We start from the raw sequence: 18,939 nt of genomic DNA, 5'->3' as shown, positions 1-18,939 counted from the left end.
AAAAAAAAAAAAACAAAAAAACTGCAGTGCTTCCTCCAGGAAGCCCTCCCTGGTTCTCCTTATAGGAAAATGAACCCACCTCCCACATCACAGATATTACCTTGCTCTTTTCTTCTAATAGCCCTGAGAAGAGTGGCTAAAGCACAGGGTCAAGGGCACAGACCCGGCTCTTGGCATGACCTTGGAAAACTCTTTGTACTTCTTCAAACCACTTTTTGCCATTTGTAGAGGGCGTGGTACTAGCGACTTCCACAGATGCTGGGAGTATACACGAGAAGGTGTGTGCCCAGTGCCCTGCCCGCCAGCTCAAATCCCAGGGGAAGGATTGTTACAGGCAGTGATAATATCCCAGGCCTAGCCTGGCTGGCTCAGTCTGAACTGTTACTTTGTTTCCTACCAGTAGTCAATGAGAATTACATAAATGTTGGCCCCTCCTTTAGCTCTTCCTTCTAGAGGGGAAGAAACTAAGGCTCAGAAATCCACGTGCTCTAAGATCGCAGAGGAGGGGAGCATGAAGCTGGAACTCAGGGGAAAAAAAAACAACAAAAAAAACCTTTCCTTGCTTCATGAAGCCAAATCTTGGGCAGTGAACATGCCCAGGATGGGCCCTTGCACTGGAGGAAGAAAATTCCTCTTAAACGGACAGAGGAATTTTGTGCCAGCCATGCCAGGCTTTGTGGGGAGGCAGCCCTGGTCACAGTTTGGAGTACAGGCTTGGAATTCAGAAAACATAAACTCCAGATTTGGATCCTGCTTATGCCCCTTGATGGCTTTGTGACCTTGGGCAAGTCTCAGCTCTCCTCTGAGGCTCAGTTTTCTCCCTTGTGAAACTGGGAGAAGAACGTCTATCTCAGCGGGATATGGAGAGGCTGAGAGGGGACCATTTCCTGGGTGCCTGGCAGAGGGTGAGCACCTGCTCAGAGGGAGACCTCCCCTGCCTGCTGCGGCTCTTTGCCGTTTGCCGAGTGCTTGGGGGAAGAGATTATTGTCTCCATTGTTCTCCAAGGGGAAATTAAGGTCCCGGGAGGAGTGAGCAGCATCAGATCTCAGGCCAGTGATGAGTCTCTTGCCCCAAATTGCTGGGGGCATTTGGCTTTTTGGCCCCTACAAAGCTGCGAGATTAGGGAGTGTGGGCTGTTTTCCCTCTCACTTCTGGACCTGCCACAGAACCTAGCCCAGCCACAGGACCTAGCCCAATGCCACCTGCCACTTGAAAATAACCTGCTCTGCCCATTCCCACTCAGGCACAGGCCTGTCTGGGGAACTTGCTGGCTCCATCACACCCACTTTGCCCCTATACCCACCTTCCCCTTCTAATCCCTTTCTATCCTTGATTCCCATCAGCCCTCACCTGGCAGTTTCTGGAAATAAGGTTGCAGGATAGATGACACAGAATTGTTCATTACTTTGCAGATCTGGGGAAAACCAAAAAAGTGGTCAGTGAGGGCTTCCCAAAGTAGACGATGTCCATTTGGAATAGTGATCCAGACATGCTTTGCTTTCCTTGAATGTTTTCTTGAAAATTATGTAGCCAGTCAGGTTTCCCTTTTCTCTTTGGCCATCAGGAAGCTCAGAGTCCAACATGCAGCTTAGAAATCATGATTGTACATGACTACGTGACCTACATGTCTGCATTCGATTTCTTACCCTAGTGTGGAACTCTTCCTGATGGATATTTGTGTTTTCTATTTTATAATGTGGGGTTGTTGTTAGTTGGTCTTTCTTCCGTTTTGTCTGTTTTTGCCATCTGAGGCCCTTTGTGGAATGAAGTGGTAAATGGACAAACATGAGGTAGTCAATGGTTAGTCTTTGTTAATCTGTGCTTCTGGGAGCAGAGTTAGGCTTTCTGCTTAAGTCTGGGTGGCACCCCACCCCACTTTTGCTGTATACGGCCAGGGAAGCCATTCCCTGTCCACTTCCTCCTGACCCTTCTCCCAACCCCAAGACTCACAGTGGAATAAGCACTGGTCTGAGAAGACCTAGGTTGGGTCCCAAGCTGCCTTTGCCACTGAGGAAGTTACACCATTTAACTAGACCTCAATTTCCTCATCTGTAAAATGGAACGCGGCAGCTAATATTTCCCATTTCACTTGCTCTTCTGTAACGTGGCCTTGCCACACCCCGTCAAGAGGTGGAGTCTGTGAACTCTCCCCTAGAATAGGGCTCGGTGACTTGCTTCTCCGCCACAGAGCACAGCAGAAATAACATGGTCACTTCAGAGGCAAAGACACAAAAGGCTCTGGTCTCTAAAAATGCTCCTTCTCTGGTCTCTCCCCCTGGGAACACAGTCAAATTCTGTGAGAAGCTCCAGCCCCATCAGGGCCACAGTAGCAGTTCAGGGAAATAGTCCCAGCTGGGCCGAGGCTCCAAGACTTCCTAGCCCGGGCACCAGAGAGATGAGAGAAGAACCTTCCAGAAGACGCTAACCCTGAGCTTTTGAGATGAGGCCCCTAGTGGAGCAGAGGGAAGCTCTGCCATCCCTCTTAAGCCTGTTTGATGTCTCAATCCCCAGATCCCCTGAGCATTAAGGACAGTGGTCATTTTATGACTCCAAAGTTTGAGCTGCTTGTTTCAAAGCAATGGATGGCTGGAATACAATATTGAAATTACAACCTTCCCTGCCTAATTTGGGGCTGGGTGGTGTTGGGATAAGCCCTTCACTCTCCAAGTTGCCCTCGCGTGGCCTTCCCCCCATTAACCTTGGTGTCTGCCCTTCTCTGCCAGGTAGCCCCTGGTGTGGGAGGCCGTTCTCCTGGAAACGCCCCCTCTCCTGTCTTCCCCCCATCTCTTCCCCAGAACTCTTTGTGAGATCTTCTCCCCCCACCCTTGCCAGTGTGGGAGCCCCTCCCCGCTTTTTGCTCCCTGTCCCTTCCATTCGTGCACCCTCCCTGAGTCACTTCAGGCACACGCGTGTCCCCCACGCAGATGCTGCCAGGGCCAACCCCAGTCCCTGATGTCTAGCCCGGAGGTCACCTGCACCTGGGATGAACCGTTCTCTGCACACCCCAGCTCCCTTCCCTGCCTGAAGACTTTCCCTGCTCTCCAGCCAGTGTTCAGAGGTTCCAAGGAGTCAGAGCTCCAGGAAAAGCCTGGGGGGATAAACACCCCACCTTCCTCACCCCTCTGGGACGGTTCTGAGGTGCATTCCCTGTGACTTTTCCAACTGAGCCCCAGGTGCCCACTCAGTACAGCTCCTTTTCCTGTCCCCTCCCCAGTCCTCCCACTGCCTGGGGCCTCCTGATAAACCCCTTGTACCCCTATGTCAGCCTCTGCCTGGGGAGCCTCAGCCAAGTCACCGCCACTGCTCCCACACGTGGCCAACACTAGTCCTTGCTTTGCAGCCCAGCAGCCCTTTCCTCTGAACTCCAGCCCGGGGCCCTGCTGCCTCCTGAACAACGGTCCCCAGATGTCCCACAGGTCCCCAAGGCTACACTTCCTAAACCAAACTCCTCAGGTCCTCACTCTTCCTTGCAGTTCACCCCACTGTGCTTCCCTCCCCTCCTTCCCTACTGTCAATCAAGTTATTTGGGGGTGGCAGAAGGGAGGAGGGGATGGGTGGGCTGCCGCAGCATCTGCGTGGGGGCTGTGTGTGCACCTGAAATGGCTCAGGAAGGGCAGGAAGGGAGAAAGGGAGAGAAGGAGAGAATGAGGAAGGGAAGGACAGAGTCTGGCTTCCCTGGAGGTGTTTCTGTCACACAAAGCTCTGGAAGTTCTGAGACCTAGACCGTCAGGCTCCGAGGAACCTGGGCCTCTTCTCCAAATGGCCCAGGGGCTAGAGGGCCGCACAGCTGCCAGCTAGACCCCTGGGCTGCCCCAGGCATTGTCACCAGCCTTGCTCACCCTCGAGGGCCAACAGATGGCTCCAGACCACAGCAAATGGCAGCCTGGCTGGGAGCCTGGCGAGCTCTTCCCTCCCGGCACACTGTGCGCAGACTCAGGCGCTCCCTTCCCGCAGGCACCCACCCTGCCCTCTTTTCCTTCCCAGTTTGATGCTTCACTGTTCCCAGCCCCTCCTAGCATCCAGACACATCATCCATCCATTTAGACCAGTATTCTCCTGGGGGCTAGAGAGGGGCCGTTTTCAGGTGGTACTAAGAAATAATCGCTTTAATTGTTCCAGCTGTTCCATAGAGCTTAACCCCCCTCTCATACTGTTACTTGGTTATACAGACAGTTGAGCACATTGCCTGCATTATTTCACGAATCTTTCCACACCTTGGTGAAGAAGTTTTTTGTGCCCCATTTTATAGATGGTGACACTGAGGTTCAAAAAGGTGGAATAGGCTGGGTGCCCATAGCTCAGTGGTTAGGGTGCCAGCCACCTGCTCCAGGGCTGGTGGGTTCAAACCCAGCCCTGGCCTGCTAAACAAACAAACAAAAAATAGCTGGGTGTGGTGGCAGGTGCCTGTAGTCCCAGCTACTAGGGAGGCTGAGGTGAGAGAATCACTTAAGCCCAAGAGTTTGAGGTTGCTGTGAGCTATGACACCATGGCACTAGCAAGGGTGACAAAATGGGACTCTTTCTCAATTAAAACAAAAAAGATACAATAATTTGCTCAAGGTTCCACAGCTAGTTAGGCCTGGAGGCCAACACCGAAATCTAGGGGTTCTGACCCTAAACCCATTTGCTAAGCCAGTGTGTTGTGCATCTTCACAACTACGCATTGATTTTTCTCTTTTTTCACTTTTGGCACCCTATCTTCAGCTAGATGGTTTCACTTGATGTCTCCCTACAAGCACTTTCAGAGTCTTCGACCAGGAAACCCAAGTCTCCTTCCTGGATGATGGCGCATGCCACCTCAGGGGGCCTCCCTGCCCTGACTCGGGGCCCCTCCCATCCTGCCCATAGGAACAGGGCAGTTGTCCTGAAGCACAGATCTGACCAGGTCAACCCCTGACCCAAAACCTTCAGCAGCTTCCCATTGCCTTCTGGAGAATGCCAAGCTCGTTTGCCCTTTGAGCTAGGCCCAGGTGATTCTTGGAAACTGCTGGTTTATGAATGGGAATTAGCCAAATGAATGGCCTCTTTTCTTAGCTGAGGAAGGTGGCTCGGGGATTTCAGGGTGTGGGCAGGGTTGGGGGGCACTGCCTTGGGCCGGTCTTTTATACTAGTTCCAGTGTCAAGGAACAGGCTACAGTGAGTGAGGTCTGGCCCAAGTCCAGGCTTGCGGCCTCATCAATGGCATTTGTTCTGGGAGGGGAGAACCAGGAGGAATCTGGGGTGGGTGGGGGAGGAGAAAGGAGCCAGCAAGGCTCTGAGGCTACCAGAGCTGTGGCAGGAGAGGGAGGTGGGGAGAGAAGGGCAGAGGGGTTCTGAGTAGGCATGGGTGAAAGTTTGGTAGGGGCGTGAGGGGTGAACTGTTCTTGGTCCCTTGGCGGGCTCTTTGGTAAAACAGAAATGAACTGGGTTGAGTGCAGGACTCCTTTGAGTTTCAAAGACCTGTATGGGCCTGGCTGGGCGAGGTGGCTCAAGTCCATAATCCTAGGACTCTGGGAGGCCAAGACAGGTGGATTGCTTGAGCTCAGGACCAACCTGAGCAAAAGCGAGACCTGGTCTCTACCAAAAATATGAAAAAATTAGCCAGGCAGGGTAGTGGGCACCTGTAATCCCAGTTACTCAGGAGGCCGAGGTAGGAGGATTGCTTGAATCTAGGAGTTTGAGGTTGCTATGAGCTAGGCTGACAGCACAGCACTCTAGCCTGGGGCAACAGAGTAAGATTCATCTCAAAAACAAACAAACAGGGTGGCCCCTGTGGCTCAAGGAGTAGTGTGCCGGCCCCATATGCTGGTGGTGGTGGGTTCAAACCCAGCCCCGGCCAAAAACTGAAACAAACAAACAAACAAACAAAGGAAATCTAAGTGCTGTAAGGCCTGTTGCTGAGAGGTCTGTGGGAGAGCAGAAGTGTCCACTGAGGCGGGCAGTGTGTGGTTACTGAGGGCCTCCTGCTCTGACCACGCATGAGCCCCCACCCCCACTACCTCTTCCTACCTCCTTGTTAACGATGTCTCGGATTGAAGATTCAATTCTTTTGTGGAAGAGTTGGATCAGCCACCTGGAAATTGACATGTAGGGACATATATGAGGCTCTCCAGATGTCCCTGGGCTGGACTCAGGAGGTGGCCTCATCTGGGAAGCCTTCCTCCTTCCTCCAAATAGACCTTGGTACCCTTGCCCCAGGGCTCCAACAGCACACAACCCATTAAATAAATCTGCCCCTATTTTAGTGACCTGTTTATAAGGCTATTTCCTTGATAGCTGCAGGGCTGGCTGGGCCCCTGCCTGGGTCTCAGCCTCATCCCTCCCCAACTCCTCCTTCTCTGCACACCAGCCACACCAGCCTGCCTCATCCTGTTTCTGTGCTTCCTCACACCACAGTGCCTTTGCACAAGCTGCTCCTGTTACTTAAAACACCCTCTCCCCAACATCTACCTAATTAACTCCCGTTTATTCTTTTCATCCTAATTCAAATGTCATTTCATCAAGGAATGATTGACTTGGCCCTAGACAGGGTCGGCTCTTCCTGTTCTATGTGTCCCTAACACTTTGTTCCTCCTTTGCTCTGTTCTCATCTCCTTTTGTGATTCTGTGTGAGCCTTTTAGTAATGCAACGATTTGGTTCATGGTTGTCTTACTCAATGGACCAGAACCTTTAAGGGAACAGAGCTATGTGGCTGAGTCTGGGGCCAGATGGGCTTACATCTCACTAGCTATGAAAACTGAGGGCATTTTCTGTCCTCTCTGTGCCTTGGTTTTTTTCCCCTGAAAATGGAGTAACACGAGACCACTCTCAGAGACTCATCATGTGATTCGAAGGAGATCTGCCTGTGTTCAGAACAGCACTTGGCACGTGGTAAGCCTCTGACCAATGTCAGCTATCACAAAGTTTTTACTGGTCACTGAGTGTTGCATAACTGCCTTTCAGTAGATTTTTCCTAAATGGATGGATGAATGACACCTACGGATTTGTGGGCTGGATATAATTTAGGGCATCAAGTACATAGCACAAGCCTGGGGCATAGAGATGCCCAGTAAAATCTGCCAAATACACATCGAATGAACAAATCAGGCCTTGAGACAGGGACAGTGTCTGCTTCACCTGCGGGTCCCACTCCCGAGGCCTCGAAGGAGGCCTGGCATGGAGGTGACACTCTGGATGTTTTCTGGACACAAGCACGATGAGGAGAGTGCTTCCTTTTGTCCCTCCTCCCGACCACAGCCCCAGGAGGTCATACCCCAGCTTGCTGCCTGAAATGTGCACTCTGACACTGTTGATGGTGTTGTCGCAGCCGGAACAGGTGATGGTGGGTTTGCCTAAGACAGGGTCACTGCCCAGCTTCAGATCAGCAAAAATGGAGACGCCGTCTATGTTCAGGTCAAAATTGCCACTGGTTTGCCTAAAGGAAGACAAAGGGCAGTGGCGTAGAGCAAAGCAATCCCTTTCCTCCCTGCTGCCATTCCAACTTCACACCAACGCAGGAAGGTAGGTGTCACTGCTATCCCCACGACAGGGTGAGCAGGTGGTGTGCAGAGAGAGGAGGCAGCTTGTCCAAGGTCACACAGCGGCTGACTGGTAGAGGCAGGATTCCAACCTGAAGTCTGAACCCACGTCTACCTGGTAGAACCCTGCTCTTAACCCCTGACTCGGGCACTGCCCTTGCTGTGTGGCTTGGGGCATGTTTCTTACCATCTCTGAGCTTCTCTTTCCTCACCGAGATGCTGAATCAGCAGTTTTGTTGTTGCACGTCTCAGCTTTGTGACTAAAAGACTGGGTGTTTGAAGCCAAGGACTTTAATGAATTAATGCCCCCGTTAATTAATAAATAAGGTTAATGACTTCTCCCTCAGGGATGAAATGCATTTTGGAAAAGGCAGTGGACATGGATGTAATTTGTCAACTCTTCTATAAGTCTCATTATTTTTTATAGCGTGATCAATATGTGAAATTTTTTATTGTGTGATCAATCAAAGAGCCCAGGTAGAGAATGAGGCGATTCGTATTGTGGGGAGCAAACAAAGCCAGCAGCCCTTGAGAGGGAGGGCAGGCTCACCCCAGGGGGCTTCTCCTCCCTTTTCTCCCTAGATTCCCCATAAAGGAGACTTTCCTGATGGGACTGGTCAGTCTGAGCCACTATTACTATTCTGCAAAGTCACTAAGTGAGAGGCAGTATTTGAGCAGGGCTGTAGTTTGGATGAGTTGCCCCAATTTTCACCTCTCCGGGCACCCATATGTTTGCCCCTGCCTATCATGGGGGTGGGTGTTCCCTTGCTCTTGATTTTGGCCTTGGCCACATGATATGATTTGGTCAAAGGCATATGAGTTCCGAGCCTAGGCCTTCAGAGAACCTGCATGCTCCTGTCTTCCCTTTTTGCACTTTGGTATCACCAAGAACATACTCTGGGAAGCCTCCTGGTCCACAGAGGAGGAGGAGACACATGAGGATCCACGCCCCCAGCTGAGCCCAACCTGAATCAACTGAAACCGGGCTGACAAGCAGATACCTAGGTGACCATTGGTGATCGTACATATGATTATTGTTTTTTGGTTGTTTTTTTGGAGACAGTCTCACTCTGTTGCCCTGAGTAGAGTGCTATGGTGTCAAAGCTCACGGCAACTTCAAACTCTTGGGCTTGAGCAATCCTCTTGCCCCAGCCCCTCAAGTAGCTGGGACACTCAGTCTAGTGGCGGTGTAGTGTAGAGAACAGATCTTGGTCTTCCTCAGGCTGGTCTCTGAGCTCCTGAGCTCAGGCAATCCACCCACCTCGGCCTCCCATAGTACTAGGATTATAAGCATGAAAGGAACCTGGCCTTTATGATTGTTGTGTTAAGCCACAGGAGTTTGGGATGGCTTGTTACTCAGCAATAGCTAACTGATAAAAGAGAATACATGCAAGGCCCATTACCTTTCCATCCTAAGAACATGCACCACCATAGCCTTGCCCGTGTCCCATGAGTGGTGGACAAATGGTCAGCTAGCAACCAGCGTTATGTTGAATCTTCTTATGTGACAAAATTTTGTAGGAACCCTATGATAACATGTAGTGATGGATAAGGGAAAAACCAGGACTTTCTGAGATCCTGGCTCTAATCTCTCCCAAATTTCAGCAAGATTACACACAATATACCCCAAACATGGAAACGTACACAATACTCTTCTGTGCCTTCCACTTTCCACTCATCCTGACACTGGAATTGTTGATGGAGAGTTTGAGGCCCACCGTGGGCACCAGGATTATCTTGGAACTGGGAAGCCGGAAGTCATAGATATCCATACTGCAAAGGAGGAACGCTCAGTCAGCCTCCTGGGTGTCCACACAGGCTCTGTTAATGGTGAAAGCAGACTCATCCTCCCACCCTACCCTGTCCTTCACCCATCCACGGAAGGGGAGCCCGAAGCTATGACTATAGTGTTTGGCAAATATGTGGGCACTTGGGCCTGGAAGTCAAACAAATCTGCATTTAAATCCTGTTTCTCGATACGCTGAACCCTAATGTCCTCATCTGTAAAATGGGCCCAATAATCCACTATGTCCCAGGATGTGTGACAGCAAGGTTATCTCCTTGGCTATAAACTCTGCACACGAGTGGGATGTGTCTGTCTTTTTTCACTATTGTGGCTTCAGAGCCTGCTGTGTCAGACACACAGAAGGTGCTCAAGATAATCTGTTGAACGAATGGATTCTGTAAGGATATTTATGGGTTTTCTTTCCAGCACCCACACCTCCTTAACAGAACTGCTATTTTATTTGGGGGAGCCTCTCCCCACAACTGTTGCATGCTACTCCAAAGAAAGTTGATGTCCCCTCTGTCTTCAGAGGGTGGAGCTTGTGACTTAGGCTGAACCTAAAGACAAGCTACACGAGAATCCAGACTACTCCAGAGACTTTTCAGGCATGTGGGCCAGTGAATTCTGGCTTAGGACATTTTGGATTAGATTTTCTGTCCTTGAGCCCCGCCCCCCCCAATTCTAAATGATACATGGGCCTGGTGCAGAATTTTGGGGTTCACGGCATATCCCCTGCGAGGTCATGGTGGGCGCAGGAAAGACAGTTTTTGTGACTTTCACCATCCTTAGCTTGGGGGCTTAGATACCCTTGGGAAGGTGAACATACTGGCTCCGGGACCCTAAACTCAGAAAGCGGCAGTTTGTGGCTCTGCGATTCTAGGTGTTGGGGGCCCCAGAACACTGCAAGTTCAATATATTGGGGACTGAACTCTGACAGGCCTCACCTGTAGAAGTTATAATGCCCTTTCCCCAAATGCTTGATTTTAAACTTTGCTGCATAATCTGGAATCTTGATCCTTTCCAATTCCTTCTGCAGCACGGCCATCCCCTGCTGGCAGGCTGAAGGGGAGAGAACAGGGAATGATGGTCAGAGGCACAGCTGGTAAGCCCAGGCCAGCAGGTCAGGGCTGGCTCTCAACACGTGGCCCCTGTCCACAACACAGACAGTGGGACTGGATGGGTCCCAAATAGGGGTCGTTAAGGTTTCCTATAAAAGAGCCAGAGAGTAACTGTTTTCAGCTTGGTGGGTCACACTTTTTCTGTCACTGCACCAAAGCAGCCACAGACAACGCATGAACCAGTGAATGCGCCTGTGTTCCAATAAGAACGTTATTTATGGACACTGAATTTTGAATTTCATATAAATTTCACATGTGAGATACTATTCTTCTTTTGATTCCTTTCAATCATTTAAAGGTACAAAAACCACTCCCAGCTCATCAGGCATGCAGAGATATATGGCAGGCCAGATTTGGTCTGTGGGCTGTAGTTTTCTGACCTCTGATTTAAACCATCATCCCCTAGACACCCAAACATGTGTCCTGCAAGTATTTATTGAACACCCACTTTGTTGCTTGCTCTTTGCTATATCCCCAAAACCACCTCACCTCTGGTTTTTCGAGTGGTACCACAGGACCTTTGCATGTGCTATTGCTGCCTAGGAAACTCTTCCCTCCCATATTCACCTGGTCAACTTCCGGTCACCTCAATCGTCACTTCCTCTGGGAGTCTCCCCTGACCTAGTAGACTAGAATAGGCCCCTTGGTTATCATTCTCAGAATATCATAGAAGTCCCCTTTGGAGCCTGTAGCCCCATTTGCAATTATACATTTAGTCACATGACTCTGATTAATGTCACTCTTACCAGATGGAAGCCCCCCAAAACCCACCCCAAGGTCAGCAGCAATGTCGGTTTTATTTACTAGTGTGTCCCCTACTGTTTTCATAGTTCCTGGCACTTAGAAACCATCTAGTATTTGTTGGGTAAATAAATAAATAAATAAATAAACGCTTCGATGGCAGGAATGCTACCAGCAGTTGTTATGTGGCTAGCAAACTATTATAAGTCAAACGCATCACTTGAGAAGGAGTTAGTACTAAGATAACAGAGCTCTGGCTCTGTGTTTTCCAAAATCCAGTTAGGAAAAAACAATAATAAAATAATAAATTTGTTCAAGCTCTTATTCTGTGCCAGGCACTGTGCTACGCTATGTATGTGAATTAAGTTGTTGGATCTTAACAATCTTAGACAACAGGTCTTGTCACTACCCCCATTTCACGGATGAGGAAGCTGAGGCTCAGAAAGTCCAGGGCCCCTCCTCAGGGTCACATGGCTGACAGGTGGTGGAGGTGGGATTTGAAACCAGGCTTTCTGATTCTAGAGCCCATGCTCTGGGGTAGGCCCTTCTAAGGGTTTAAAAGTAAACAACGTGTACAGGGTCTCTACCTGGAGGGGAAGGAAAATGTGAGGTGGCCAGGATCTGTAAGTCGGTTGGGCCAGGACTTAGAGGGTCTCAAATGCCATGCCAGAGGGTCAGGACAGCTTCTGACGGCACTAAGGAGCCAATGATGGTATAAGCCGGCAGCAGAGGGAGATGAACAAATTTGCTGCATTTCAGAAAACTCACTCTGATTGCAACATGGGGCACGAATAGAGGGGGAAACTGAGGCTGCTCTGATAGACCAGAAGTTAAGGCCCTTGTCTGAGCCTTTGCTCCCAGGAAATCATCAGGGTCACCTCAGGTCTGGGTTTGGAGCAAAGGCACACTCCTTCCTCTTAGCTCGCGAGGGCCTTCTGTCCACACTCCAGGATTCAGAGATGTTCTGCCTGGGCTGGGCTAGGAATTCAGGGGTAAAATACTAGATCTCCCTGAGTCCTGTCCTGTTCCCCAGGGATATACCAGCCAGTGAGGATCTGCCTTCCTCTTGATTTGTTTTGTCTAAGGCTGGAGAATCACCTGCTGTCCTGCAGGTCATCTCTGCCACCAGGAGGCAGCATCAAGCAGCCTGTGCTGGGCATCAGCCAAGACCAGAGCTCAAGTCCAGCCGGCCCAGTCTCATGTGTGAATGCTGATAGTCCCAGTATGTTCTGTCCAGGGTTGAAGTGAGGATAAATGAGATCTTGTGTGTAAAGCTCCACAGCACAGTGCCTGGCACAAGTCCCAGCAGGTTCCACAGGCTATTCTGTGTCACTCTGTCTTGTCTGGGCCCAGATGAGTGGCCTAGGGGGACATCTCTGGTCACCCAGTGGAGTACTGCACACAGTATGGCTTCCAGCCCCTGCACCGACCGGGGAGAGCGTGGAGGAGGGGCTTCACCACACTTTCCTTCCCTGTGCTCAGCCACCTCAGCCCCTGGAGGCAAACGACAAGGTTGAGAGCCAGCTTTGGAGAGAAGAAGGACCTTAGAAGCCTGAGATGTGCATTGGGTAGAGAGAAGAATGGGGCCATGAGGACCCTCGGTGGTCTGAGCACTGGGCTTGAAGTCTTCTAGACCCATGCTCTGCCCCTTCCCAGCCTGTGATCTTGGGCAGCTCCCACCTCGCCTTCTTCGTATGTCAACCAGGGGTAAGGGGACCTATTTTGCAGAACTGTGAGCATGCCAGGTCTTGGACCTGAAGGGTTGCATACAGTAAGAGTTCAATAAGTGCTCTTTGGGAATAGGAGAGGAGGGAAGGAAAGTATCCAATTACCGTAGTCCAGGCCCTTCTGGGAGATCCTGGCCACAGCACCAGGGTTGGTAGCTGTTATCATGGCTGTGCCCACGGCGGCCAGCACCACCAGGAGTGCCTGTCTCAGCACGTTGTCAAGGCCCCTGGCCATGTCCTCCCTCGTCCTCCACAGCTGCCAACACCTCAAAGGCCTTGGAGGGGAACCAGGAACCTATAAAGAAGCCAGCTGGGGAAATGCAAGTCAGTAGAATGTGGAAAGGAGGAAGGAACCGGGTAGAGGGGGGAGGGGGGAGGGGGGAGGGCAGCTGCACTTCTCCATCATAGTGGGGGCTCCAAGGTAGCCAGAAGTGGAGTCTGGAAGCCTCACAAGTGTGAGTGTGTGTGCTGGTCCCCCTCCCTAAGCACCCCCATCTAAGCTCCTGCCCAAATCCCCCCATCTAAGGAGTTAAAGCTGGGTGGTAGGTACACATGGGTTCATTACACTTTTCTACTTTTGATTTCTTTTGTTTTTTTATAGTAAAACATCAAAGAAAACAGACCTTTTACCATTTTCTTGTCCTGAGACAAGAAAGTGGTAATGTTTACAATTTTGGAGTCTAGTCTTTGGACTGCGTCTTTAAATCTCAACTCAGCCGCTCTGTAGTGGTCTGACCTTAAGCCCCTAATCTCTCTGAACCTCAGTTTCTTCCCCTGCAGAGTGGGGAAAAGAATAGTTCTTCCCCTCCCCCACCCCATGATTATAAGGACGGAAGGAGCTTTAAACCATGTAAAGCATTTAGCACAATGTCCCTGCTTAGTCAGCACCCAAAGGCAGCTATGCGTGTTAAGGTTACACTATTTCAAAAGTAATCCATCGCGTTCATTGGCCAAAATTTGAGAAAGAAACAAGGGTGAGAATTACATGTAATCCCCTTTTTCAGAGGCAAGATGATGTGTGTTTTAGAGTATTTCTCTCCCTCTCTGCCTTTTGTTGGTGAGAATAGTGAGGCAGTCTGTGTGTATTTGTCTTTCAACAAACGGATATGGAATCACACAGGTCAGTTTGGTAAGTTTCCTTTTTTCCATAAATGATATGTAGCAATGTTCTCCCCAGCAAGAAATAGTTCATTGTTTCCTCATCCTACAGTGTTCTTAACCAAGAGTCTCTTATATATTTTTATCCCTTCCTTGAAGAGGCTCAGAGCCCAGGGCTCCACGAGAAGTCTTCTTCCCATAGCCACCCAGCAAGTTGCTAGCAGAGTTGGGATCGAAACACAGTCCACCAGGCGTACCCTGCACCAGCCTGAGTCACTCTCAACCCCCAGCCCAGCTTTCCAGACAGGTCCCTGTCTGCTCAGGCCTCTTTCCCTCCCTCTGCAGCAGCCTCAGGCCTTGGGTGGGCAGGCACCCCGCTGGGCAGCCTGCTCGGTCTCCACGGTGATGAGAGGAGGGGCGGGGCTGTGGAGGAGGCAGTGGACTCCTCTCCTGCTGGGTCCCCATCAGCCCCCTGGTGCCTTGTCTCTCAGACTCTGATGTTATGAAAGTCTAATGAAGCCTGATGCGCCTGGAGGACTGGGACCTTCTGAGGTTTTATTTTCTTCCTCTTTTCAGTTGGTTCTAAAAGGATCTCCCTCCCTGCTCCCCACTGAAACAGTCCGAATCCTTCTGGTTTGCTTAAGAATGAAACCAGTGGCCATGTACAGAGCACCTACTATGTGCCAGATGCTTTACAGGTATTATTTCCCAGCCTAAGACAACCTAAGAGGGAGGGATGATTCTTCCCTGTTTTGGAGATGAGGAAACAGTTACAGAGCAATCACATCACGGCCATGGTTATTGTGCCTTTTATAGAGTGAAGACTTTCCCCCCTACCTGGGCGGTTTCCAGAAGTCTTGTCACCTTAGACTCTCACTCCAGCTCTACCTTCCTCCAAGCAACTGGAGACCCCAGACTCCGACATCTGCATCTGTACATGGGAGATAATTCTAAGTAGCAGCCAGCATAGATTGATGACTTGTTGTCAAGTTAGATTTTTGAAAAATTACCTTGCTCATTTTTGAACACCTCCAGCTCTTTTTTTTTTTTTTTTTTTGAGTCAGAGTCTCATTATATCACCCTTGGTAGAGTGCCATGGCGCCACAGCTCACAGCAACCTCAAACTCCTGGGCTTAAGCGATTCTCTTGCCTCAGTCTCCCAAGTAGCTGGGACTACAGGCACCCACCACAATGCCTGGCTATTTTTTTGCTGCAGTTTTCATTGTTGTTTAACTGGCCGAGGCCAGGTTCAAACCTGCCAGCCTCCGTGTATCTGGCTGGTGCCCTAACCACTGAGCTACAGGCACCACCCAACACCTCCAACTCTTAACTGCCCAAAGTTCCTGAGTACCCCACAGGCCCAGGCAGATGTTGCATCGGTGAAGATACCAGTTAGTAAAGGAGCAGTAAGATGAAATCACATGATGATGACTTAAGCTTGCTATAAAATTGGAATTTTAAAATGGCTGGCAAGTATCTGAACAAGCCACCGTACAGCTTCCCCTGATGGCTCATGCCAAGCCAAATCCAGATGAGCCCATCAATGACTCTCTGGCCTCCTTTACAGCACTGCCACTGCCATAGAAGTGGCCCACTGTTTCAGATCTAATTTTCTATTCTGAATCAGTGACAGTGTCTTCAACCAAGTGTCAGAAACTCCCAACTCATGGTCACTTCAACAATAAACAAATTTATCGTCTCAGAGAGGAAGGCCAAAGGGAGGACAGGTTTGAGATTCTGGTTGGTTTAGTAGCTAACAGACATCTACAGGGTCATCTTTCCATCTCTCTGTTCTGCCATCCCGGCATCTCAGATTTGCCCTCAGACTGACTTCTTTTATGGCTGCAGGATGGCTGCAGCAGTGCCAGCCATCACATCGAAACAGGCCTCTTCCCACGTATCTTCCTCCACTTCCTCATCTTGCTTCTGCTTTTTTCCCCTGAAATTGTCATAAAATCTTTCGAATATATTGACAAGAATGGATTCCCCAGGTTTATAAAATCTTAACATTATGCCATATTTGTTTCATGGAGTTTTCTTTTAGTTCTATGAGTTTAGATACATGTTAAGATATGTGTAACCGGGCAGCATCTGTGGCTCAAAGGAGTAGGGCGCCTGTTCCATATGCCAGAGGTGGTGGGTTCAAACCCAGCCCTGGTCAAAAACTGCATAAAAAAAAAGATACGTGTAACCACAATTCTATCATCCCCCAAACTTTCCTGCTGTCCCAGTACAACATGGCTTAAATCATGAGGAAAGTATATTAACTCCGTATGAATTCATAGATAGAGTGAAGAAGTGGTTAGTTCAGGAGCTGGTTCAGTCTGTTTTCATGCGCTTCTGTCCTCAGGCTGTTGGCTTTTTCCAGAAGAAAGCTAATTTGGTTTAGAGCCAGGTAGACCTATGTTTATGAACCTGGCCACTCTACCTCCTCTGTGGGAATCTAGTCAAGTTCCTCGATCTTTTGAAATTTGGGCTCCTCATTAAAGACCAGGAAACAGTGGCTGCCATGGGAGTTGTTCTGAGGATAAAGTGAATCCGTTTGCGTGGAGAAGGTGCTGAGTGTGGGAAAGGGACCCTCAAACCCTAGATACCCCCTTAGCATAAGTGTGGCCATTTTAGTGAGGTAGCCATTTAGAGAAACAGGGCCAGGGAGTTAAATGGATTGAGCCAAAGGTCAAACAGCAGAACAGTGGCAAAGCCTGAGGTCCAGAGGTCTACCTGCAGAACAGTAGTTAAAGCCCCACGTCTCTGGAATATTGCAGGGCGATCGATCACTCCTGGAACAATGTGGAGTGTGGATTTCCCACCCAAGCTGACAGCCCCTCTGCGGGAGGTAGTCCGTCCCATGGCTACCCACCACCCACATTCTTGCAATACCCACAAACTTGATAAAGATCAAGTGAAACCAGGAGGGGCTGGCGCGACTCTGATTCAGACCCTACCTCTGTTCTTTTCTTTAATAAACTTCCTTTTGTCTCTGGACTGGCCTCTTCTCCTTTCCGTGAACTACCACCCCATTTCTATCCAACACTCGGGAAATAGTCATCACTCAACCTTCCTCACGAGCTGACTGGAGAGCTGTGGGGGCCCCAGGAAAACACACTACAGGCCCTGCCAACTGAGTTCTTGGTCCTCTGGCCGAGGGGGCAGGGCAGGTGCAGAGAGAGAAGAATCCCAGTTCCCCTTGCCTCTGGGAGCCTTCCACTTGGCCAGGTGCCGTGAAGACAAACAGCCATTCCTGCCTTCAGCAAGCCCCTGGCAGCACCACAAGAAAGCTGGTCCACGGATTTGAGCCTCAAGTACCTGGGCTCCCAGCCCCGCCCTGCCACTGACTGTGTGTATCTGTGGGCTGCTAGCTTAACCTTCCTGAAACTCAGCGTCCTCACTGTCCCCCCACTCCTTCCTCGGGCACACGTTCTTCCTTAGATCCAGATTGTCAGGTCTAACCTCGGGCCACCCCTGAGATCAGCTGAGGCCCTGGAAACATCTCCTACCCCTCCAGCCTCCTGGTCCTCCAGCCCTTTCCCTTCTTCACCCACCAGGGTCCTACTTCCGTGGGGCATCTGACGTCCAGTGCGCGTTGCTCTTCTTTGATCCTGGGTTGGGGAGGGGCTCGTGGTAGATGTAGGAGGGTGAAGGGGAGGGAGGAATAGGTCCTCCCGGAGATCTGATCTCAAGGCATAGTATTGAAAAGAATCAGATGTTCTATACTGTGGCATAAACTCTGGAGAGAGTCCGCTCTGCGTTGTTTGGCTAAAAAAGAATGTCTGCCTTCTTCCCAACTTCTAGTCTCATAAAAGGGCGCCTTTGAGTAATCAGAGGTCCCGAAGGCTATCAGCCTCCAAGGGGAGTGCTGTGGGGCTGATGCTCTCATCACCATCATCATCATCGTTACTGTCATTACCACTGCTGTCCCAGAGTGGGACATAAGATACATTCAACAGTGAATATATGGAAAGGAGCCAGATGCTCAGAGCATAAATCCCAGACTTTGAGTGTTTGGAGACTTAAGTAGGCCAAGCTCAGGCCGGCCTGATAATCCCCCAAGGCTTTGTGGAGGAGGTGGCCTACCTCAGTGCCTGGGGCTGAGGGAAGGAGGGTGGCTTCTGAGATAGACAGCCTAGGCCTACACTCTACACAAAGGGCAGTTTCTGGGACAAGCTGAAGGTCAAGGGAAGGGAAAACGGGAAGCAGAGCAGCTCTCCCAGGGGCTGGTGGAAGTGGGGGCGTCTCTCTCCCTTCTTTTTCTCAGGAAACTGAAGAGCTTCACCTGTGTCCCAGTGCTGGCTCTCGGCAGGCCTGGCCTCCTCCAGCCCCAGGGAGGGCCCTGGGTAGCAAAGCAACAAGGAAGAAGGGCAGTTGGCAGTTGGCAGTTACCAAGGGCAGTTGGCAGTTGCCAAATATCCAGCGGCCTCTGACATCCAGAGACCTAGTTCCCCTCAGCCACATTAGGAAATCAGTGTGGGCTCCGCTGAGCCCCAAGAAGCTGAGGATTAGTCCCAAAGAAAACTCCTGGCAGAGGGCTGCTGTGGCTGGGCCCTGGGGCAAGAAGAATGTGAGGCTCTGGGACCAGAGTGAGGTCAGTGAGGAGCAGGACCTGGGGGTGAGCTCTGGTTTTGAAACCACCCTTTATAAAATAAATAAAAGGCCATAAGGTGAAAACTTATCTGGTAGGGGCCTAAACTCTGCAAAGGCACAGGCAAGTGTACGTGCCACCAGCTGTCATGTCCTAGCTTGCTCTCCTATAATCACTGACGACTCAGGAGTCACACAGCTGATGGTCCTGAGGATTCGTAGATTTCCTCATTCCTCCCTCAGATAACATCACCCTTATAAAAACCTAAGGCTGGTCTGTGAGATACCTTTAGGGTGCTGCATTCTCTGGTGGACCCAACGGACTCAACAAGACCAGTGGCCCACGTCCTAGTCATCCCTGGGACATGGGCCCTAACGTCAGCCCTCACTCCAA

General features: G+C 50.4%; 1 protein-coding gene across 1 annotated transcript in view; it reads right to left on the bottom strand.

The window, feature by feature from the left end:
- Positions 1-13,107, bottom strand: part of BPI (bactericidal/permeability-increasing protein) — a 28,639-nt gene extending 15,532 nt beyond the window's left edge. Inside the window, exons 1-6 of the mRNA XM_012803795.2 lie at positions 12,975-13,107; positions 10,228-10,342; positions 9,142-9,270; positions 7,233-7,394; positions 5,989-6,052; positions 1,352-1,415 (exon numbers count right to left, since the gene is read on the bottom strand). Of these exons, the coding sequence (XP_012659249.1) occupies positions 1,352-1,415; positions 5,989-6,052; positions 7,233-7,394; positions 9,142-9,270; positions 10,228-10,342; positions 12,975-13,104 (664 nt within the window). The 5' untranslated portion in view covers positions 13,105-13,107. The remainder of the gene's footprint in view (positions 1-1,351; positions 1,416-5,988; positions 6,053-7,232; positions 7,395-9,141; positions 9,271-10,227; positions 10,343-12,974) is intronic.
- Positions 13,108-18,939: the final 5,832 nt, after the last annotated feature.

Source organism: Otolemur garnettii, unplaced genomic scaffold (genome assembly GCF_000181295.1).
Source record: "Otolemur garnettii isolate 467f Iridium unplaced genomic scaffold, OtoGar3 scaffold00023, whole genome shotgun sequence".
NCBI lineage: Eukaryota > Metazoa > Chordata > Mammalia > Primates > Galagidae > Otolemur > Otolemur garnettii.
This window is presented reverse-complemented; position numbering and strand designations above follow the sequence as displayed.